General features: G+C 32.4%; 1 protein-coding gene and 1 long non-coding RNA gene across 2 annotated transcripts in view; both read left to right on the forward strand.

Annotated features, from left to right (window-relative positions):
- LOC126750257 (dead end protein homolog 1-like) overlaps positions 1-26,062 on the forward strand; it is a 74,142-nt gene that overhangs the window by 30,319 nt on the left and 17,761 nt on the right. Inside the window, exons 2-3 of the mRNA XM_050459816.1 lie at positions 885-1,161; positions 11,337-11,713. Coding sequence (XP_050315773.1) covers positions 885-1,161; positions 11,337-11,713 — 654 coding nt within the window. The remainder of the gene's footprint in view (positions 1-884; positions 1,162-11,336; positions 11,714-26,062) is intronic.
- Positions 1,916-2,303, forward strand: LOC126750258 (uncharacterized). The gene is made up of 2 exons (XR_007665653.1): positions 1,916-2,100; positions 2,159-2,303. It is a non-coding gene; the product is annotated as an uncharacterized LOC126750258 (long non-coding RNA).

Consider the following 26,062-nt stretch of genomic DNA (forward strand, 5'->3'; position numbering starts at 1 on the left):
CATACAATTATTTCATTGTCGGTCGAACGGATCGACGGGCGGCGTGTATCCGGACGATTTAGATATCCGGATTGATTCGGAATAATTTGATATTCGGATTGAACGGATGATTAATCCGGACTCTTCGCATCACTAGGAAAAGATGCAGTTGCCCGCCACTCGCTCTTCGGGTGTAATAAAAAATCTCGGTCCCTTGTCCCAGTGACACATTTTTTCTCATTCTCTCGTTTCGCGGCTAAAAGCCAAAACTCTCGGCAATAGAGTAAATACTCCTAATAAAAGCAACTAAATACTCGGAAATTTCTCGTTCTCGCTTAATCTCGAAGCTAAGTCTGTAAAATAAGTTAGTAAATACGGTATTGTGTGCACTGTGCAGTAATATAAACTATTAGATTATAAGCAATTCAACGCTCTTTTTCTTCTTCCATTGAACCAGCGCAATCCCAGTAATGTTTACTCTAAAACAGCTTTGATAATTGGACTCTGCTACATATGAATAAAAGCATGTATAATTTTTCTTTTTAAAATTATTACAAATGAGGTGGATTATTCCAGGATTTTATCTAAAATTAACTTTCCTTCTAAAGTTGGAAGATTTATTTGAATCAGTTTGCAATTAAAATTACTGATGAGCATTATAAAACATCAATCAAAGCAATTGTACCTTCGAACTGTGATTTTATGATTCTCATGTTATCTTTTTGTAATACTGACTTAGAAGCTTTTTAGTTGTGCATTATTATAAGTATTAAGTGCTACTTACTTTATAACATATATCATATTGGCTGTTATAGGTTTTTTAATGATCAATCATCAAATATATAACAATAAAGCATAATATATTGAGTTCATTTAATAATATATAGTACATGTTTCTTTTCCAGCCAACAGTTGCTCGGCCAATTCCAAAATGTATACCCAAAGAAATGGCCGCAAACATTCACTATATATCAGACGAATACACCATCATAGCGGAACCGAGTCAAACCAGGGCCATTTTAACCGATAGAAAACAAATACCTGTACCGAAAAGGGGCTCGGAGGTGATCCTTTTAAACATACCCAGAAACATAACGATGCGCAAGATTTATGATTTTATGGTATATTGCGGAACCATTTATGAAATCCGGATTTTATTGGAGTTTAGTGGCTTTAATAAAGGTATAATAAGTCATAATATATAATATAAAGGGTGACTGACGACCGATGGTACGTTAGCCGTTTAATGGAAAACAGAATGAAGCATTTTCCTGAAAAAATGGGAGCCATGGTAACAGACAATGCTCTATCAGTCTAAAATATTTTCAGCACTGCAATGTTGCCGCTTATATAGAAAAATGGCAACACCTTCGATTTTATAAATGGAACACCCTATATATTTTTAGATATTTTGAGTCCCCGCTTCATTTTGAATCTTTTTCAATAATACTTCCCTATACCTGTCTCTCGCTGTTTTCCAAAAAAAATAATTGTGTGTGTTTTTTGTTAAAAACCAAAGGATAGTTATTGTGAAGGACTAATTGTTTATTTATGAGCTATTTAAGTTCTTAAAAAGCTCAAATTTGAAAGACTACTTTAAAAGACCGTCTTTAATAACTTCCCATAACCTAATTTAAACAGCATTATACAGGGTCGAAAATTTAATTAATATCTTTCATTTACTAAATTGGCGAAAAGTCCATTTTTTAAATGGAACACTCTATATTTTATTCTATACTCTAATGGACAGCTAAAATACCTTTAATTTAATATAGCATATTCCTATACCTAAGGAGCCGCGTTTTAGAAATAAATACTTATTTTTATGAAATTTGATAACACTTTTATTTTGTAAATTACCTACTTAGTAAGCCATGAAAATGTCAAAATGGTTTTATTGATAAATGACAGTGACATATTAAGTTAACATATTAACATTGCGTGTTATGATTATGAACTTAATTAAAAAAGTCTAAAATGGAAGATATTAACTGCTCAAATGAGGTTTTGATGAGGCTATTTATTTTCCAATGTGATCAAAAAAGTTAAACTACAAATTTTAAAATAGTGTCTCAGATCCACTACAGGTTTAATATGGAGTGCCTCAGGAAACTGTCCTGGGTCCGTTATTATTTTTACTTTATATTAACGATATCGTAAATCTTGTGAATGCTTGCAGTGTGGAATTGTTCGCTGATGATACAATGGTATATTTGGCTGGAAAGGATATCAATGTAATGCAGAAAATTATGAATAATGACTTGGGGAATATATTTAAATGGCTTTGTAGAAATAATTTATGTATAAATACATCAAAACCTACATTTTGTTTGTTTGGAAGGAAAAGTAAACTATCAGGTGTTAACACAGATAATATTCATGTTTACATAAACAATATTGCATTCGAACACGAACAACAAATTTAAAATTTAGGTGTTATATTCGACTGTTATTTAAATTTTCACGTACATGCCGATTACATAACACCAAAGATAATACTACTACGAAGTAGATAGTAGTAGTATTAACTTTGATAACACGGAAGTATTCGAAAAAAGTACCAGATTATTGTTATATAATAGCATAGCAGCACCTCACCTTGAATTTTGTTCATCACTTCTTTATAATATATAGTTTAAAATCGACCAATTAGAGGTGGTCCAGAATCGAGCAATTAGAACTATTTTGAAATGCAACAGATTTACACCCATGTCATTAATGATTAATGTGTCGAACATGTTGTCAATAAAACAAAAAATTGCTTTTAGTGTATATGTTTTTCTGTGTTTTTGTGTTAGCAAAAAATAAAATGTTACCATCGTATATTTACGATAAATCAAAATTATTAGCGATGTACATAATTATGACACACGTCATTCCTCTAACTTTATTTTATTAGATAGGTGTAATTCTAGTCAAATGCTCAATTATTCTGTATTTTATAAAGGTTTATCCGATTTTAATACGTTACCTGATTTTATTAAGGAATGTACAACTCTGAATGCTTTTAAAAAACTAGTGAGAGAACACTTGTTGTCCTAGTAACATTTGATTTCTTTTTATTTTTTATTGAAATCTGTATTATTCTGAAGAAAATTGAGAGAAATTATTTTTAAAATTTAGTTTATAACTTAGGGAGTAACATTTTAATTTTTATTTTTTGTTTGTTTTGTTTTATATAAAATCTTGCCAAATATAGATAATAATAAAATATAGATATTTGCCAAATTCAATTTGTTATTCGACTTGCACCACATCTGGGTTGTGACTCCTTAACGGGGTATTTCTGGAAAAACCGGGAGGCTGAGATTGTCCATGGAATTCCGGAGCAATACCTAATAGTCTCCCAGGGCCGAGATGCCCTGTTTACCTTAGACCGACCCAGAAAAAAAAACGTGTGTCGTAACATGCATGAAAGATCTACACGAACCGACCCAACACCCACTCAAAGACAAGACCTTAGTGCTTGACGCGTGACGTCATCGATGTGGGCCACCGATTTTTAAAAACCAAGGGATTTCATATGCTAATCTCTCAATATTTGGCTTATTTTAAAAAATGCTAGGAATAGAATAGAGTTCAGGAAACATTCAATATGTTTTAGTTCTGGTTGAATGTAAGGTTAAATATTATGGTGTACTATTAAATGCAGACTCCCAACTCCCCTACATCTGCGCCATAATTCAACATATGTATTTAGGTATTTATAATAATTTTTTTATACCATCAAGTAGTAAAAAATTTTATTATATACACATAAATACATATATTGACTTTAAAAGCTTAAAAAGCTTATCATACTCCAGTTCATGTAATTTTTTAATTGCAGAAAAAGAAGTACATTTTTTCTTCGAAGTGTCAAAATCAGAAAAATAACATTTTTGGTCTGGTTTAGAGTTAAGCCAATTATTAAATACACATGTAAGTAAGTGAACTGTGTCGAATAGGTAAAATAATGGTCTCTGATTATCTATGGGATGAGGATAAACAATGCTAAGTTGGTCTGCAGTTGAAAAATGGCTCATGGCTTTCCAGTTAATGGCATTATTATCACTTATAACACAAAAAACTATATACCCAATCTCCTCTAAATATTCAACAATTGTCCTAATAAAATTATGAAGCATGTCTGATGTAATTTTGAAGATGAGAGCTATGTGAACTACTTCTTTAAAGCTAGAACACACACTTGTAATCATAAAAGTAAATGCCGAGGAAGCTAGAGACTTATTATTGACTGATGTTCCAGTGATATTACCGCCTTTATAGTCCATGTAAGGGTCAATATGAATTTCATCAAAAAGTAGTGTCACAAATCTCTCATGATTCTTTAGTAAACCAAACACATTTGGGGCATAAGTTAAAAACATTTTTTTTCATCTATGTGGGGATCGGTCATGTGTTTGTTACAAATACCCATTATAGTTTGAGGATGTGGTAAAATTAGGGATCCATAATATTTGGATTTAAGTCACAGTCGGGGTTGTCATTATTGGTAGCATTTTCCTCCAAAGGCAGGGTAATAATAGTAAGGTCTATTGCTTCAAGTATTGCATATAAATCATCTAAACTATGGGAAGTATATGGAGTTTTAAATTTTGATGTTAAAACACAAACTGGCTCGCTATATAAAAAAGTTTCAACATTTAAATTAAAAATAAATGCTCAATTAATGCATGGACCAGGTGTGTGTTCAATTTTAAAAATTGTTAGCTTTTTGCTGTCTTGAGACTCACTGTGAGCAGTAAACCAATTTTTCGGTAGTTTAAAAGCAGAGAATTTTTCAATAAACTCTTCAAAACTGTCAAAATTATTTTGTTTCTCATGCTCGCCAAAGTCAATTTTGCTTAATTCAACTCGTCAATATTTTTAAACCTTTCATCTTTACTTGGTTGTATTTTTATAGTTTTTGACAAATAACTGGGGCAATTTAAAAAAAATAGATGGTGTACAGTCTTCTTTTAGCCGTGGTTTTAGTAATTCTATTGTAAAAATTTTATCTGTGTTGGAATCTTGAACTTGAGTACTCTTTAATATACTACCTTCAGGAAAATGAGCTTCACATACTTTGGTGTTGTTTGTGGGCTCAAAGTCATCTCTGTGTATGGCTTTTACCCATTTTCGCCTTAGATTTATATCCTTAGGAAAACCGAAGACATGCACTTTGGGTCCATTTTTATAGTTTCCGCTACAACCCGGAACACAACACTTTTGAGGCATATTTACACTCTGGTATTAACTACAAGCCGAACTAGGAGAAAAACATTAAATTAAACACGAACTAAAGTATTAAAGTCTGATATAAACAAATAAAACCGCGGCGCGCCGGAGAACCGGTTTTTCCGAGGATTTATCTAGTCTGAAAATACGATTTTGCGATTTAAAAGTACGCGAAGAGTTTACATAAATATAACATACACGTTTCGCGGGAATAAACAGTTCCGATTTTAGAAAAAAACACAAAAATGAGCTAATGTTTACTGCGGATCTCGTCAGAAATACCGGCAACCACAGAACATAAATATAAACAACCTAACCTCTCGTTTCATCAGGTGGCACAACTAATAGATGCGCCGTTGTCAGATTTATATAGAAAGAACTTCTATTGGCAAGTAACAAGGTATTAGATAAATGATAAAATTTGGAAAAATGGAAGTTTAAATTATAAAAAGAGAAATAAGGATGCACTCTTTTTTTTAACTAAATTGTAAAGTAAGAGCAGTTAAAGATATAGATTTAATTATTTTAAGATAGTAATAGAGCATGCTAACGTTCACGGCAACTTGCAAAGTCTGGCAGCGTTGCAGGCAGCCTTCCGTGGACGAACAACGGCAGCGTCAACAGCTGAATTCACCCGAAAATCAACCTGAAGTGCATGGCCCAAACGCCTGACGTCACGAGCAAAATTTTTTGGAGCGCTTTGTCCTTTTGTAGAGGTGTTATTGACCGACCACGAGTTGCTACCTCAGCAGTATGATCGATTGGAATGGAACGTTCAGATCAACCATCAATGAATCAGCGAAATTTTGTGAGGTTACAAAATTATGTTGTTAATTATGGCTCTAAATTAAAACTTGAATTAAATAAAACAAAGCTAGTGACCAATGAAAAAGATAATATTAAGAATGTATTGGCATATTTCACTGCATATCCACAAGCTTCAATTAGAAGTGTTTGATAAATGATTTAAATTTGTCTTATTATTCAATTCAATATTAGCCAATCATAAAATGCATGCAAGTTCACCAAATTTAATGCTTTGTAACCACAAAATTTTCACAGAGAGGTAGAGTTCTATGAAAACATTTTGATCCATATCGATGAAGACGTTCACTTTCTAAGAAAAATAATTTGGACCGACGCGACGAAGCAAAATTTTCAATAGAAGACATTTTTATTTTTAGGCCGATTTAAATCCAAACAGGTTTTCTAGAAAAAATTAGTTTTAATGTATTTTGCCCTTTAAAATATAATCAAGTAAAATTTTTAATTTATGATGAACCACTAAATTCTGCCAAATTTTAAGAAATGTTTGAAGTAATTTTTTTAAAAATCTGCCATTGCAAGATTTTTGTACTTTCAATCTTGACGGAGCCCCGCATCACTGTAGACACAGTATGAAGAGGACCCGTTAAACTATCGACTCATCCATTATACCCATTTTTGGAAAGCTATTTGAGATATTAATTAAGACCAAATTGACTAAGTTCATAACATCTTCCACCCTGGCCAGTTTGGTTTTAGGACTGGTCTATCAACAACCCAAGCAGTTACCAGCGTGTTTAAAGGCATAGTCGAGGACTTTGAGAGGGGCAAACATACTGCTCTGACTCTGTGCGACCTCAGCAAGGCCTACGACTGTGTCAACCCAGAGATCCTTCTGAATAAGCTGGAATCATTTTATGGCTTTAGAAGAGTAGTCCTAGCTTTCTTCAGATCTTACCTTACTAATAGACGTCAATGCACTGGAAACTATGGTAATGTCTCTAGTATTTGTCCTGTAAAGTTTGGAGTCTCACAGGGGTCAGTCATCGGGCCTATACTATTTATAATTTATATTAATGATTCTTAATATTAATGCTTTCATCATCTGAGAGTCTTGAGGAACTACAGACCAATATGACTTCTGGTATATTAAGAGCCAAGAAATGGTTTAGGGGAATAAACATAGCTTGAATGAAGGCAAAACTCAGAAGTTAATTTTGTCAAGTAATCCTCGAGTCCAAAGCAGAGAGTGTGTTAAACTGCTGGGTTTGATTGTGGATGATGGGTTAACATGGCTTGCCCATATATAGATAGCTTATACAAAAAAATCTCTTCAAGCGTATTTCTTCTGAGACAGCTTAGAGGCTTTATGGATATAGGCGGACTTTTAAGTGCATACTATGCATGTTTTTATTCATACATTTAAATAAATAAATAAAATAAATAACGTCTTTATTATACCATCAACTTAACCTCTAATTACATGAACAAAAATATATACCAAATTACATAGATAGCAGTTGTAGAAAGAAGATAATAGAAAACCCGTGAAATCCATGAAATCTAACTTGAGTTGGAGAATAAGCAATGATATAAATCTAAAAAAGAAGAAAAAAGAATGTACACATTTTCCCTTTAAATTATAAGGAGATCATCTGTAACGTGAGAAATGCGACCTTGATTTTACTTTAAAACCAGCAATGGACATACACCGAAACAGCATTAAAAAGAAAACATCTGTGAAATAACGCAGAATGAAAACGAAGAACCGATAATTTACTTATACATTTTAGATTGACGTCGTGCACATCTCTTCGAAAACTGAATTTTTCACGAAGGTAAGCAGGGGAGGATGTACCAAGCAATCGATGCACAAAAACGGCCAACTGATGAAGATAAAGATTCTCTACACGCAATCATCCAAGTGTACACATTTTTTCTGAAACTGTCAATATTTTCTTAAGTTAAAAATGAATCTACAGCACTGATTTTGAAGCTTCTGCAAACGATACAGGGTAACTTTATCTAAACAAGGAACATAAACAATGTCACAGTAGTTCATAATACGAAGTACTAAGGACTCGCATAATTTCTTGCGTATATTGTAGTTAATGATACTTCTATTAACGTACAATGGTTTGAGCGCAAAATAGGATTTTTTAATTACGTCAGAAACGTGCATTTTGAATCTCAAGTTCTCCTCGAAAATCACACCAAGATTCTTAATGTTATCAACTATTTTTAACTGCGTTCCCCCCACAAATATTTGTAGATTATCCAAGACAATTTTTTTCTTATTTTTTGAAGAGAAACATATTACAGAACACTTGCTGGGATTTAATTTTAAATTATTGGTCGACGAGAAAGTTGAAATACATGACAAATCTTCATTTATTCTACTACAACCCCCCACTTCGTCATCGGCCTTAAAAGAATAATAAATTTGCGTATCATCCGCAAAGCCCTGAATACTGCAATATTTGACAATCTTATACATGTCTGCTATGTACATTAGAAATAAGATAGGACCCAAGACGGATCCTTGTGGTACCCCAGAACTTATATAAGAGCGGTTTGACTGAGCTTGATCTTCTAATACTACCAGTTGCTTTCTTTCAGAAAGATACGACCTAATGAAGTTTAGTGAATTATTATCGAATCCATAATAGGTCAATTTTGGTAAAAGCAGGCTGTGATCCAACGTATCGAAAGCTTTAGAAAAGTCACGTATTGCTTGAGCGCCGTAGTATCACCTTTATCCAAAGCCTCAATGATTTCTTGAGTAACTTTTAACAAGGCAGATGTGGTGCTGTACCACTTTCGGAAACCAGACTGGCCCTGCGGGATTATGTTATTTGTGGTAAAGAAATCATAAATCTGTGGCTGAATAAACTTTTCCAAAACTTTCTCATGGTATAATTTTATGCGGTAACCCTTCTCACTCAATAAGAGTGTTTCGACTCCAGAAGAGAGCTTTGAGGACGATTTTAAATCTTCACTGTAGGGAGCACTGTCGACCATTTTTCATAAAATTAAAAATTTTAACCCTTTCTTGTATATATGTTCTTAACTGTCTTATTGAAATAGATTTTCACTCTTACAACACAATAAGTGCACAACAAATACTTATTAGTATTTGTCTTATTAGTCTCCCTTATTTAAAACTACAAAAATCAAAGAATAATTTACTGCCCCTTAGTCTTTACAACAAATGACAATGTTCTACTCGCCAGCTATCTCCTAAAAAAATCAAAGTACTCATCAGAGAGATACTCTTCTAGAACACAACTTTTATTCTGTTGATGAATGACAGATGTGCTCAGTTCTTGACAGATTTTTTGTTAAATTTTATTGTACTTTTTTATTACTATTATTATGTTCAGCAACAGTATTTATGTTCTTGTTAAGATGTCATAACTTTGTATTTGTTTATATTTTTTGCCTATATTTATGTGTTTATTAAAAAATAAACTGTACGACATGTTTGATGATGGTTTAGGCGTATGGGACCATGGGATTGGTCGGCGTCAAAAAATCCCCAAAAATCAAGGGATATCAGATCGCCAGATCTGATACCCCTTGATTTTTATTTGTGGGGTAATATGAAGGAAAGGGTGTACTAAACAGTAAAGAAGGGCTACGTCAGCGAGTTATTACCTGTTTTGAAGATGAAAGTGAAATTAGAAGAGCGATGAATATATCCACCAGAAAACGATTTTATAAATGTTTAGAGAACAATGGTAGTCAATTCGAAATTTTCCTATAATAACACTTTTTTTTGTTACTTTTACGTATAACTAACGAAGTATTTGGTAGCATAAATAAGCTTTATTATCCATTGGTTCTAAATCTAGATATGTGTTACATTTTCTACATTCTCTTGTTATTATTTAAGTACGTTTATGGAAAATAAATAGTCCCATCAAAACTACATTTGAGTAGTTAATAATAATGTTGCTTGTTTTAAATTAATAAATTTATTATGAAACATAATGGTTATACTATAACTATAACTATCACTGTCATTTGTCCATTGTGATATTTTCATAGCTAACTTAGTAATTTACAAAATAAAAACGTTTAAAATTATCAAATGTCACGAAAAATAGTATTTATTTCTAAAACGCGGTTAGATATAGAAATGTGTTATCTTAAATTAAAGGTATTTTAATTGTCTATTAGAATAGAAAATAAAATATTGGAGGTTCCATTTAAAAAGGGGCTTTTCACCATTTTAGTAAATGAAAAATATTAATTTAGTTTTCGACAAGCCTGTATCATGCTGATTGAATCAGGCCCTCTCAACTTTTAAAGTGGTGTTTAAAAGTTGAGCATTTAAGGAACTTAAATGGCTGAGATATAAACAATTAGTTATCCCTTGGTCTTTAACAAAAAACAAGCAAAATTATTTTTTGTCTTGAAAACCGCTAGCGATAGGTATATGGAAGTGTGATTAAAGACTCAAAACCAAATGGGGGATTAAAATATCTAATGATATATAGGATGTTCCATTTAAAAAATCAAAGGGGTTGCCATTTTCCTATATGCTGCAGTGCGGAAAATATTTTAGATCGATAGAGAATTGTCTGTGACCATGGCTACCAAGTTTTCAGATAAATGCTACATTCCGTTTTCCATATACGGCTACCGTACCACCGGTCGTCAAACACCCAGTATATAATGGAGTTTTTAGAGATTCGAGTTAAAGTGTCATAAATTATTTATATTTAATTTATTTTAAAAGGTGTGAAGTTAACAAGCTCCCAGTTAGCCTTAACCAGGTATGTAAGAAAATGTAAATTTTTTTGCTCAAAGACGAGATTGATGTTTGATTGAGGATCATGAGATTTAATGCTTATAAAGATACCATCATAAGGTCGTCTTTAAAGAGCCTAAGAGAACAAGCAGAACAATTTTCTTTAACTCTCTAGTAAAATCACGCCTACTGTATGTATCTTTATTATGGTTTTCTAATTATGCAGTGCATTATTAACAGGCTCAGTAGGAATAAATTCAACGAAAATTCTACAAATATTAGTTTTAGGATGGATGGTGTATATCCTGAGAGAGGATTCAGCCAGCAGTTATTGCTTTCAAGGTCTAATGCACTGTCTCTTCATCAATCTGCTGTTTGTGGGAGTGCAGTGTTTTTATTTAAAACAAAATAATTAAACTGATCTAGTATCATCTTTGAATTTTGCAGTTCCCTGCATCCATACAAGAAGACACAATGTTTCTTATCTTAACAGTTATAAATACTAATATTCTTATACTAATAAAGAAGCCTACAGATGATATACCATCTGTAGGTAATATCTTCTTTATTAAACTTTCTGACGTACTCACACTGAATAAACTTAATTATTTTCAAGGTGTCTGCTACGTAAAATTCCTGAACGAACACAACGCAACTATGGCCGCCCTGGTCCTGGACCGTTGCGAGATCCAGCCGGGAGTAAAACTTTACATAAGAAAATCGTTCGATAATAACAGATTGAAGATCAGCAATATCCCTAAAGATATCCCGGTGTCGCAGATTAGCATGGATATTTTCACGGGTGGTGGTCGCGGTTTGGCCGACCTTAAAGTGGAGGGCGATCCCGCCGAGTCTAATTATCAGATCGTTTTGGAATATGACACGCATAAAGACGCCTTGTTGGCCAGACGGCTTATTAAAAACACCCTAGAGCATTTGAGTTTGAGGATTTGTATTGATTGGATCGAGCCAGCTAGTATTAAGACAGTGAATGTAAGTATTATGGAGTCATTTTTTTTTCGAATGATTTTTTTTCACTAATAAAGCCAAATAAATGGCCAAATTCACATTTCAAGGAAGGTGGAAACAGTTCAAGGAAGGTGGTAGTAGGAGACCTCGGTCTTCTATTCGTATTATTTTGGATTTGCGATTTTTTCCTGATTAGGCTGTTAAAGATAAAAAACAATTATTATTGCTTTTTAGTGATTCAATATATATGCTTTACACGAAATTTTTTTTGTGTCTTCTATGATATTTATCTAAAATACCAGACCATCTGTCATGACGGGGTGTCATCATCCCGGGCCAAATGGTCACAGAGGCCGGAGCAATTAGTGACACTATATTTAATCAATTGTTATAGCTAAATGTATTGTTCAGGGTTCCTACCAACCTGGAATGTCCTGGAATTATAAAAAGCGTCCTGGAGGTCCTGGAATGTCCTGGATTTTCCAAGTAGCTAAGTAGTGACCTGGAGATTCTTAAACTTTTTTTATACACAATTTTTTGGATCCCTATTAATATTAAGTATTAAAAAACAAACTTCAAAAATTGGTGGGCACCTAAGTTCATACGATATACCAAATCTATCCCCCTCCATTATACATATTTCCATGCACTGGCCGAAAGAGACTAAAACTTTTTTTTCTATTTCCAAATTCAATTACGTTTTAAATAGACTACAAGACAATTTTTACTAAAATTTATTTATGCTCTCTTCGTGTACACCCACTAGCTCAAAAACGAATATGTTTTATTCAACTCCATACCCAATTACCATTTATTTAATACTACGCAATATATTTTAATTTATACTCTAATTTTTAAAATTTATTTATTGGATTTTAATAATTGTTATTGTAAAATACGCTTTAAAATGTGGTTTATTACCTGTCAGAGTTGTTCTTAGCCAATGGGTCTCTACAATGCAAATTCACTCAACAGTCATCCTTCTTATATTAGACATAAACTCGAACATCACATAAAAATAATAAAAAAAACAATATTTACTGTTCTGTCAACTTTTGGCAATAATAAAATATACTCACCGGGGAACTTCCCTTCCCTTGCATCATCTCAGTCAACATCAATTTACACAATGTCACATTTCAATATATACATATGTCAAACATGTTATCTTCCTTTATTTGACGACTAGCTAGTGTCACCTAGGGCTTCCCCAGACGCTCCACTGCCGCTAAACAGTAAGCATCTCAACGAATTAGACAAAGGATATATTTCTACTATATCCTTCTGTTTATTCGTGTCAATCGAGCCCCAGGTAAGGCCCCCAGTCTTACCAGACAGCACTCGAGGAATTGCGCATTCGTTCCTAATTGAACAGAGGCTTTCACACCTACTTGTGCGGGCATCTTCAAGATGCGCAAACAGATCTGTACAAACTTCTCATAATGGCCACATATTTACTCAAGATCAACTATTTCTCACATATTCACCACTATTAAATTTAGCAGCCTAGTTTAACCAGTAAACACAACTCTTTTTCCAACACACCACCTTACACACATTTCTCTCAAACGTTGCTTTCTGACTGCCCGGCCAATTAATATTTTTGGGTGTCCTCTTGACTCAATGAATATTAGAGGTCTTTAGCAATATACGTTATTTTAAATATATCAAGTTAATAATTGATTATGGAATTGATTAAATTGAGATAGAATTATTATAGATCATTAAAAGAGTTTTGTTTTAAATGAGAATACATATATTAAAATATAAAATGAAAAAATATATAATATAATAATATGGAAAAAATAAAATATGTTTTACATTATAAAAGACCTTCCTGGAGCCAAAACCCAACAAGGTACCTAATTTATCAAAATCGGCCAAGCAGTTTTTGAGTTACAAAGACAGCCAGACAACAGGTGGAAAGACGGGCGACAAAAAATTTTCAAAATCATCCTAAAACACAAAATAATATCAAAAAATTCAAATAATTTTATTTGTTTTCTATTTTTGACATGATCCATGGCTTACACTACTATACAAATTATGTGTGAGCTAAAAAATTCAATAACACAATATAAACGGTGATCAAAAAACAGATTCCCTAAAAATAAAATATTTGCCTTGTTTTGGTCTCCTTGAAAGAATCAAAACACCTCTCAAAAGTCCTGTGTTTGGTTCCCTCATTAGTTGCGTGTAAACTGTTTCGTGCGTAGCAGAAAGAAGAAGAAGAAATTATATCATAACCTAGTTTTCGGCTTCGTTGTTTCGGTAATTCCCCGACTATTCGAATGTTTATTTTTTGTTTTCAAGTCGAGTATAGGTTTCGCGTCTTTGCTAAAGTAAACAAATAAGTGATTAAAATGGCTCCTAGGAAAACATATTTTTTGGATGAGTGGCTGGAAGACCCTGAATTTGGTGGGAATATCAATATTTCTTATGTACCTTGTGATAAAAATTCTTTTCGATGTTTGCTGTGCAAAAAAAACTTTAATCTTAGTAATATGGGAAGGCAGGCAGTACTGAGCCACATAACAAAGTCAAAGACGCACACCTCCAAACTAAAAGGTATGGAAAGTATTAACAAAAATGTGTTAACTACATTTTTAAATAAACCCAAAGATACACCTAAAGACGCTGAAGCTGTGCCCAAGGCCAGTACCTCTGGCACTGAAAAAAAACAGACAATTACTACTTTTTACAAAGATGATGTTTCTGTGTTAAGAGCTGAAATATTATGGGTGTTACATTTAATAGACATTCATGGCTCTATTAATAGTGTAAATAAGAGTGTCCCATTATTCCAGTCAATGTTTCCTGATTCGGAAATAGCAAAATCAATGCAGCTGGGATCCACAAAAGCTGCATATTTATACAATTTTGGATTGGCAGAATATTTCAAAGATGATTTTTTGCAATTTCTAAAACCTTTAGACTACTACACTATTTCCTTTGACGAATCATTCAACAAAATATCTCGAAGGGGCCAAATGGGCATCGCTATACGGTTTTTAAATAAAAATACTGAGCAGTGCGAAACAAGGTACTTGACTTCGGTTTTTTGGATGGCCGTCCAACAGAAAATTTATTAAAACACCTTTTACGAGGTTTGAAGTCTTGGAATTTGGATGCTAGCAAAATGACGCAAATTTCAATGGATGGACCCAACGTAAACATAAAACTGTACAGACTACTTAAAGATTTCCTGGGAGAATCTAGCAAATTGATCGATATTGGAACCTGTGGATTACATGTGGTTCATGGTTCTTTACAATCAGGGCACAATGCAAGTGGCTGGTCAGTTAACAGTTTCTTGATTGGATTGTATTATCTTTTTAAAGATTCGCCAGCACGTCGCAGTGATTATTTAGGTGAGATTTTGTAATAAGTTTTGGTATATAAAAATTTAAATTGTTTCAAAAAAAATTTTATAATTTTTTTTCTATCAACTTATATAATTTGATATAGGTATGTGGGTATATATATTTAATTTTTTTAATATATGTACTTATCTTTTTTAGGGTTAACCGACTCAAATGGAATATTTTCGTTCAAGTTTTGTCAGACACGTTGGGTAGAAGCACAGCATAAAGAAACTTCTTTAAGTTCTTTATTCTTTTTTTTCTAAAGTTTCTTTATGCTGTGGTAGAAGGTTACAAGGCAGCCAGAAGAGCATTAGATATTTTTGAGAAAGTTAAAATTTATGTAGAACATCCTAGTGTACGATTGCCGCAGACGACTTCAATAAAAAATGTTAAGCAGGGTTTAAAGGATCCTCTCATGCAAGCTAAAATAGCGTTTTTTGCACTGGTAGCGTCATTGCTTGAACCGTTTTTGACAAAATACCAAACTAATGATCCTGTTATGCCATTTCTTTAGGGAGACCTTAGCTTGCTGTTGGTAAATTTGTTAAAAAAAATTATTAAGAAAGATCATATTCCTACTAATACAGTATAGTACAGTCAGTCAATCTGTAATTTTTTTTTAAACTATCCAAGTCGCTAATTTTTTGAGGGTCGATTCTATTTCCGAAGAAAAGCTTAAGTCCTCGGAATTGAGAGTCTCACCCCCCCCGCTCCCTTTTTTTTGGGAAACTCAAAAAGTTTTTCAAATCGATTTTCCAGCTAAACAGCGAATCATACAGAAAAACTTATTGAACATAAAATGTAGAGCTTTTTGTGCTCTACAATTCATCTCATGGGCCCGAAGCTGTAGAACCAAAATTCGAAAAGTTAGAGGGCGCCAAAGTCACCAAAAATGACTTTTTTCATTTTTTCACTGAGAAACAATTTTTTTTTTACTATCGCAAGGATTGCAAAAATGTAGACAAAAATACCTACAAAATGCATGTCTTACTTTTTTTTTTCGATTTACCGTTTTCGAGATACAAGGATTAAAATGTCGTGTAGTGCTTCGCGAGGATGAAAAAAAAGCAGCTGCTCGCTGGACCGCTGTCCCCCTTTCCACTTCCACTCTCCCCGCATCTACTCTCCTCCATCAGCTGATCCGGCAGTGACTAATTTACAGTTTTGACGGTAAAAAAGTGGAGAATGGAATTTTGCAAAACTAATGCTATCAGCAGGTACTATGCAATTATTCAGTAATCAATTATCATTACATGCATTACGCAACCATAATTATTGAGGCACATCACTTTCACAACTGCAACGCCCTCTGCTTTTGTTGTAATTGGTACTCCGTAAACCATGTACCAATTTCTCTTATCCCTTTCTACTAAATCACTTCAATTATTCAGTTTGTGCAAGTTAAAGAACATTTAATCTATGCAAATTTTATTTTTCGTGGACTTACAGCGCCATCTGCATGGCTTTTTTCAATTTGTCAAGAAGGGTAAAAGAAATTTTGTTCAGGTTCTACTTTAATTTCATGATGCGCAAACGTTAGGCGACGAAAAACAGCTTTCGCCAAACATCTGAAGCAGGCTACATACACGAAAGTAAACATTTCGGTATTAAATGCATTATATCTCAAAAACGGTAAATCGAAAAAAAAAGTAAGACATGCATTTTGTAGGTATTTTTGTCCTCTACATTTTTGCAATCCTTGCGATGGTAAAAAAAAAATAGTTTCTCAGTGAAAAAATGAAAAAAGTCATTGTTGGTGACTTTGGCGCCCTCTAACTTTTCGAATTTTGGTTCTACAGCTTTGGGCCCATGAGATGAATTGTAGAGCACAAAAAGCTCTACATTTTATGTTCAATAAGTTTTTCTGCATGACTCACTGTTTAGCCGCAAAATCGATTTGAAAAACTTTTATTTCGATTTTGAAAAGCAGCGAGCAGCTGCTTTTTTTCAAGGTGGGGGGGTTGACTCTCAATTCCGAGGACTTAAGCTTTTCTTCGGGAATTCAATCGACCCTCAAAAAATTAGCGACTTGGATAGTTTTTAAAAGTTCTGGCTTTTTTTTAATTACAGATTGACTGTACTAGTATAACGTCGATTATCCGAATCATTAATTGCAAGTGCCCGTTCGTAAAAGCAAAATGTTCGGATAATTAAGTTTTACATAAAAACATGTTTTTGTTGCAAATTTCTTTATTAAAATATGTATACAACCTTTAAGTAAAACATTTCATGTCAGTTTACATTTTTTTATAAACATATAAATATGTAAAAATCTTGACACAAAAAAAACACTTATTTCAAAAAATCGGTAATTTTTTTTGCTTTATAGCATTCATTGCCATTTGGTTAGCCCTATTTCTCATTTCCTCCAATAGAAGGATATGGTGTTGAGCTTCTCCATTATTATTTGCCCACTCTATACATTTATCAAAAGAGGATACCGCTTCATTACACAAATTTGTTTATCCTCGCTGGATAAATTTTCTGGATGTCCAGGTGCATTATCAAGGAGTAGCAGTGCTTTTTCAGGTAAACCCAAGTCATGCATTTTTTGACGTACGGCGGGGACAAAGCACGTGTGAAACCATTCTGTGAAAATTTCTGTTGTTACCCATGCTTTTTTTTGACCCATGTAAACTACAGGAATGTAATGGCTTTTAAATGAACGTGACCTTTTTGATTTACCAAGAACCAGTAATTTTAACTTGTGGCTACCTGAAGCATTTGAACAAGGCATAAATGTTATCCGTTCTTTATTTTGTTTTCTGCCTGGAGCTGAATTTTCCTGGTTATAAACCAATGTTTTTTGAGGCAACATTTTCTAAAATAGCCCACTTTCATCAGCATTATAAAGTTGATGAGCATTTAAGCCTAACTCCTTAATTTTATCATGAAGTTTTAGTTTGAAAGGATGTACTGTAGAGAGGTCACTGGAAAGTTTTTTCCCGGGAATAGAAAGCTGTCGAATTCCAAATATCTGCTTAACATTTTGGAGCCGTCCTGAGCTAGCTTTAAACGTATTATTACCATGCAGTTGCTGGTAAAAATAATTTGCCTTTTCACAAATAATTTCCCCAGATACTGGTGTACCTGTAATTTAATTTTAAAAAAATCGTAAGTTTGAGAAACATTTATGCATTGATATTTTACCTCTAGTAAACCGCCTTCTCTACGTCAGGATTAGCACTTAACTTAAGACTCTTTCGATTTCCAGGGTCACTATCCAAGCTAGCAAAGTAGGCCAAAAGTTTTGTGCGGTTCTTCTTTATATCACAGATCGTAGATTTACCAACACCATACTTAGTAGCTAAATTTGACACATTTTCACCAGCGTCAATACTTTTTAAAATTGTGACCTCATCACTCAACTTTAAACAAATGCGCTTTCTCTTTGACATATTTGCAGTGCATATACCTAATTGTGTTACACTCAGGAACATAGTCTTTTTATTAAACACTGTATGTACTGAAACCGTCTAGAACATGTACGTAACACGCCGCTTAACGTGTCGTGTACCCATCCGCTGATCTAATCCAACTAATGAACAAAACAACCAAAGCAAACACCCGAGAAACTGACGAGTCGAGACCTGCAAATTGGCCACTGTTCGGTTAATCAAGAAGGTTCGGATAATGACCAAAAATTTGTTGGTTCGGATATTCGGATAAACGCGTGTTCGGATAATCGAGGTTATACTGTAATCTTAAAAAATTAATTTCGATTGATCTTTCGAATAAATCGATATTTCTTCCACTCGAGAAGCTTGATTTAGGGTTTGAGATAACAAAATTTTTTAAAAAAGCTGCAGCAAGTGGTAAAGGCAAAACATTATTCCTCAGTGACTGTCAAAAATTTTTGTCTGCGACTTTCTCAAAGATAGCGCAGAAGGGTGCTCTTAAATATGAAATGTTAAGGGCCAGTTCAAGCTTAAACCCCTTTACTATTGAAAGCAATAAAGAAGCTTGACATCAAAATTTTAAATTGGCTTTAAAAATTCTTTTTGAAAAAAAATATAATTAATTTAAACGTTGCGGAAAAAGCAAAGTCACAGTTTTTTGAGTTTACTCTTAGAACATTGAAAGGCTAGAAGTAGCATACCGTGGAACTATGGGCAGGTTTGTTTGCTTGCAACATCTCTGATGCAATGATGCCAAATGCTCATAGAGAAATGGAAAAAATCACTTTATAATATCATAAAAATTTTCAGTTGATTCCGAAGGCTCAAAACAATACTACTGCTCCCCTTTAATAAAATATCAAGCATTTTTTTAAAGAAATTTAATAAGATACTCTATATCGAAGTCAATATACGTTAAATAAATGAAAATAAAGTACGAAGCAACAAGAAAACGGTAATGGCATCGCAACGCCGCTCGATCGCATTGTTGATGCCATCGATACAAGCACTCTCTACCAGTGACGTCGTCAAAAAATATTTACCTGATAAATTTTTATTAATTATTATAGAGTTTGAGTATAAGTAATATTACCATTTACAAGCTATTTATGTGTTTTTTACCGGACTTCGTTATAGGAAGGTCCTAATAAAAGGCAGCATTTTTGTCAAAGCATTTTTATGGAAATTAAATATTTTAATAATATAATATTATAGATTTCTTAATAAATCATGTTTTAAGACACAAATTTTTATTATTTTGCATAATTTTATTGTTATAATGGATAAAACTCAGTTTTACATCACTTACTTTATATCACATAATATATACTTCTATGGTGCTGACTTTTTCAAAGGGACAGTATTGCTTCAACGGAAAGAGTTAAAACTACAAGGATGTTCAAATTGTGAAGATTTTTATTATGAGTATTTAGCCTGTACAGTGGTTTTGAGACATTTAACAGTGACCTATATAATACCTAATACCAATTATTATATGATATTAACTTATACTTAAAAACAAAGCTTACCTGAGAATAAAGACTATGTACAATAGATTAGATTAGATAGTTTATTAGTAGAAATATACAAACAAGTACTTTTACAAGTCAAATAAAATATGTAGTATGTTGGGCTTTTTCGAAAATCATGGTTTTATTTCTTAAGTATTTTAATAATGACTTTAGAAATCTAATTCAATTTCTTTGGCACAAATTTGTTTGTTGCAATCTTCGAATTTTAATTTTTTGTTCTTTATTTTTTTTTCCATAATTTGGTGACAAGTGATTTAGCTTTTGAATGATTTAGCTCGGTGGAATCATCAGTGCTTAGGTCCTTAGGATATCATTTTGATTTTACCCTAGAATAATATACACAAAAATATAGTATTAATTAAAAAGAAAAAGAAAAAATTAAAAAAATATATTATGATAAACCAATTGATCAATAAAATGCATGTTATTATAAAGAATCTTTGTAATATCATACATTTGATTAATTGCATTTAATTAAACAAATATAACACAATAAAATACTATATCACTTTTAAATAAGATATGTATAGAATAGGATGATACATGGCATAAAACTAGTAGTCTATTTTGAGTGTATTTTTACCTTTTCCTTGGCAGTCAGGGAATGTGTAGCAGTTAAACATAAACGGCTTGGATGAGAAATAGTAATTGTTGAACTAGACCCCACGGTAACTATTAATCTCAGATGCAGTTATTGTTGATGATGAATGATCAGATCTGTAATTATACAAAATTTGGTGTATCAACAATATTAGTCTATTTTAGTTATCCATACTTGTCTATATTAGCTTCACTGTTTGTACTATATACCATTTTGGAAGCTAAAGAAGTTTTGGCACTCTTCAGGAAAACTACCCCTGCAGCTTTGAAGGGTAAATCACTTGGTAAATTAACCGAATTATCGGCTGCTGTGTTTTTAACCAGTGCATCAGAAATCCTAGTAAAAAAATAGTTTTACACACATACCTAATTTAATAAGTATTAGGTATAAATAAAGCTTATATGAGCAACACTAATACTTTTTGTGACGATTTTTTTATACTAGAAAAATATATTTAAAAAAAAATTACCTTTGAGATAGAGCTGATTTTTTTAATAAAGTCTGGCTACTGATAATATTATCTTCCTTATATAATATAATAGAAATCACTTCTAAGGATGTGATCTGAATAAACAAATATACTCTTTTTAATTGTGTTGATTTCCATTAATAAAATCCATTGTTCCCTGTGGGCATATATTAGGCAATCTATAATAAGTATTTGATATTTAATCAAAAAGCAAAAAAAATTACAGTAATAAATTAATATGTGGTGCCAATTACTATATGTATTATTGTAAGTTGCAATATGGTAAAACAAACAATAAATTATCGACCAAATTTTAGGGAAAGACAAAATTAACTTTATACATAGATATCAATATCTAAATAAATTTTAAAATTCTTTAAAGGCAATAAAAAATTAGTAATTTCATCTATCTACCTAATATCTATATTAAAAAAACATAACTATATAGATACATTTAAAAATATAAATATTTTGGTATTTTACGCACACTTTCACATTCAAGTTTTTATTAGGTTAATATCTATAAGATCCCCTATTCTACGTTTATGATGATGGTAACCCTATGATGTGATGTTATGAAAGTATCGGTACTTACTTGTGAAAAGATCGGCTGGAATCACCTTTTTATCATGATGCGGCACAAACGACACAAGTTTTTGCCATCCTAGCAATTTAAAAAAACACTAAAATGTGGCCTTTTTCCTTTTTAAACCAAAAATTAATGAAAATACACGAATCCCGAAAATAAACAAAGAGGCCGTTTGACAGATGACACTACGCGTATGGCTAAGGCGCTTAAGCTCCGGTGTTGTCGCTTCAAATTTTTTAGAAGCAGTTTTAGGGATAAGAATGTTAATAATTTTGTTTTTTTTTTTGCTTAAGGATGTTATATTTATTCTTAAAATAGGTTAATTGTAGTATTTATTCTTTTTATTTTAAATTTTCCTATAAAATACAACACAAATAAGTTAAATTAACGTTATAATGGTTGTTAAAATATAGCTAAAAATTTCCTCCGTTGGAAATTTGCGTCGACTTGACAACAGAAAATCGGCAAATATGTTTGTAAACAAAACACCCCTCTTGCTTCTGTGCACATGTTGGACTCAAACAAAGTTGTTGTTTACTAATTCTAGCCTTTCAATGTTCTAAGAGTTTACTGAAAAGGAAAACTTTAAATATAGTTTAGTTGATACGCGACTTGATGAATTTTTTTCTAATAGAATTAAGCTAATAGGAAACCATGAGTTTAATGAATTAAGAACTGTAATTAACATTTTGTTGATATTTTTTCACGGCAACGCTTTCGTTGAGAGTGGATTTTCTGTAAATCAGAATGTTCTCCTAAAAAATCTGCAAGAACAGTCGATGATATCTCAACGATTAATTTTAGACCAAATTAAAAAATGTGGTGGTTTACCGAACATCGAAATAAGTAAATCAATAATTAACTACTGCAGAAATGCTAACCGAAAATATAAACAGTATCTGGAAGATAAAAAAAATCTGAAAATGTGGAACAAAAACAAAAAGCCGAAAAAAGAAAATTGGAGGACCAAATAAAAGAATTACAAACAAAAAAGCAATATATTAATAATGAGCACTCTTAAAGCTTGACTTCTTAAATCAGAAAATGAAACTCTTACAAAAAAGTATTTAATATTATATTTTTCTGTTTTTTGTGTATACTTTTACATAATAGGTTTTTAATATAAAAGTTGGTTAAGTTTTTTTAAAAGCGTTTTTTTCAGTTCTTGAAAGTTGAAAATAGACTGTAAATGTAGGCGTTTTTATGTTTTTTTTTTTGTATCATATAAAATAATCATTTAATGTGTCTATGCAAAAACCTATTAAATATAACTATTTATGAACTCTGTGTTTTTCTTCTTTTTTTTTTGTTATGAAACCTTTGCCTACTCTTATTACCTCAAACATTTTCACTTTATAAAATTGATGGTCTCACAAAAACGGATGCATTATTGTAAAAAAATGGCCTGGAATGTCCTGGAGATTTTTTTCAGACTTTTGGTGGGAATCCTGTAATAATTTTGGTAAATTTATTTAATAATGGGTAACTAAAAATACTTTGGTCATCCTCCACTAAATTTAATTAAAAATTATTAATCCGACATGTTTCGGACATAGCATGTTCATCATCAAGGATAACAAATTAAGGGATTCTGTCAATACATCTTATAGTTCTAGTGCCTCAGACAAGGTTAAAACGACTAAAAAGGAATCAATTAGCGTTTTAATAGATACATGAGAATGGGACAAAACTTGGATTCACAAAAACATCACACTACATAATTAAGACAATAGGTCAATAATAATACAACTATTGTTTTGTAAACGTTTACAAAACGTTTACAAAACAATAGTTGTATTGATCTATTAACTCCACTTCAAATTTATTTAAATTTAAAAGGTCTAAATCCAAATCACACGCATAAATATTGAAGTGTTTGTAAATTTTGTAAATGGGTGAATTTTTAGTAGTGAAGTATTAATTCAAATCTATTAAAAGAATTTCAGGGGAATCAATTTGATTAAAATTTTAAAGAGATATAGTTCTAATGGGCTAATTTTTCAAAGTTAATCTATAAAAATGTCCGTAAAAGTAAATAGTGGCTATATCCCTGCTCTGGGTAATTCGCAAACGTTTTAAAAAACATATACTTAATAAATTTTCTCCGTACACGCTTAGTAGTTTTAATCCAAACCTCATATTGACGGAACCAAATTATACTAGCATATTACAACTTTGATAATACCAGACCGTCGAATAACTTCAGAGAACACTTCACATTAAAAAGATTAGTAGATCTGACAATTAAGCCCATTGTTTTGTGTAACTCATTCAACATATTGACAATTTGATCCGTAAAAGCCATATTGCATTCAAGCACAACACTTCAACAAATCCCTTTTATTTGTAAATATCTTTTATCTGCAGACATGAGCAATCCTCCACAGACCCAATTCTCATGGATAACTTCAAATCATTGGATAACTCAAAACTAATTAATAGTTAGTTAATAGTAGACGTTGCTTTAGTAAAGAGATTTTATAATATTCTGCGCTTCACTATCAAATGCCTTCTCCATATCAGTATAAATAACATCTATTGTTTGTTTTCATTTAAGGCTTTGTGAATACGCTGAAATACCTTTATAAGATTGCTCAATGTAGCCTTTTTAGGTAAAAAGATGTCTTTTATTATAAGGCAAATTATGATTTAAATAATATTTTCCTAATTTTGACTGGGTTTAAACAGGTTGTAATTACGTGATGGTTACTGATAATTTTTTACCTTCTTGCTTTTAGATTATTTTCAAGTAAAATTAGTAAAAAGACAAACGTAATTTCATCAAACATTTTGCTACTTACTATATATAGTAATTTAACGGTACTTTATAACGATACTTTAGGGTTATAATTATATTTAGCCTACACAAAACACACCACAAATTCCATAGCTGTTCTAATATATACCTAAAATATAATAATATTTTTTAACAATAAATAAATTTAAAAGCCGTAACCAACAGTTTAAAAAACCAAATAAACCAGTAACTCTCACAATGTCAACGCTCCCGCCAGAACTGTTTTGAATCGATGGCCTCCCCGAAGTCGCCCGAACATACCCGAGAGTTACTAGACTTTAAGGCTATCATTTGTTGTGGTCGCTATTCTTATTAGGCCGTCACAATAATTTACCATTTTAAAGCAATTTAGTAAATCACTTACTTATTTGGTCTGCTGATCTGTTGTCCTGAGAAAATCTCTACACAAAGCAATATCTGCTGTGAGGCTTAAGCCCTGCTGAACTAATTCACTTGACAACCGGAGAAATTCTTGAAAATCGCCAGAGAATGGTCTATAGATGATCGCAGCTGTTAACTTTTAGAGTTTTTAAATTTCCTTCCACTGGAGATTCAAAATTAGTTTAATGGGCTTCACGGACAGAGATTAATTTGCGTAATGTCGATTGGGGGAAGTGTGCGCACTTTTGTGTTTTTTATCGCATAAAATAAAAAATGTAAAAGTCAAAATTGTATAAAAAGAATATTTATTACGTTTAGGTATGCCTAATAAATACATAAACATAACATACAGTTAAACTTAAACATTTCTCAGATAATACAAAAGTTTTTCCGGCAGCGCACACTTGTCCGCGAATAAGGGTAAGTGTTCGCAGCTTTAGGTATAAGTGTACGCACTAGTTTATTGACACAAATCGCACACAAAAATTCCAGTTTCGTACGATGTGCATGCTTCATTCCACCACTTCGAACACTTGGAACACTGAATCCAATTTTCACTCGGAGGCTCTTCAAATTTTTCACTGCAAAGTGGGCAAAAATATTGTTTTATATTTTCATTTAAAATTTTCTTTTTTACGTCTCTTTTTTTTAGGGTAGACGGTCCCGCTTGGGGACAAACACTGCGCAAATTCATTATTTTTTTCTTTTTATTACTTTTTTCTTCGTCCAGTTGTTGTTTATTTTCTAAGTCTTCTTTAAAAGGACTTGATGTGACTATTTCAGATTTTTGGGCCTTTCTTTTTCTCTTTTGCGAAACCGATGCTTTTGGAAAAGGGCTAATAGTGATCAGAGCTGCATGGTCATCTACCTTCTCCTCATTGGTTGCAGGAAGTTCGGTTGTTTCATTTAATTCTTCAGCGTTGGTGGTTATCTCCTCTTGCTGACGAATATTTTCAACATCAGTTACCGAAGCGGGCAGAAAGTCATGTTCTTGGAAAATGCCGTCATTAAACGGAAATATCCCAGTGACAGAAAAACCAGATACAGCATTCCCAACTCTTGCTACTTGTTTGTAGGCCTCGTTAAAAAAAGGCTATCTGGTACTGCGTTATTGCTCTTCCAGGATGTTGATTCATCCAGCGCTCACATTCTACAGAATATTTAGCTTTTAGAGGACCAAAAAAACTTCGGTCTAGGGATTGGATCTTATGGCTGGTGTGTGGAGCAAGTGTAAGAATTTC

This window comes from Anthonomus grandis, chromosome 2, assembly GCF_022605725.1.
Source record: "Anthonomus grandis grandis chromosome 2, icAntGran1.3, whole genome shotgun sequence".
Classification (NCBI taxonomy): domain Eukaryota; kingdom Metazoa; phylum Arthropoda; class Insecta; order Coleoptera; family Curculionidae; genus Anthonomus; species Anthonomus grandis.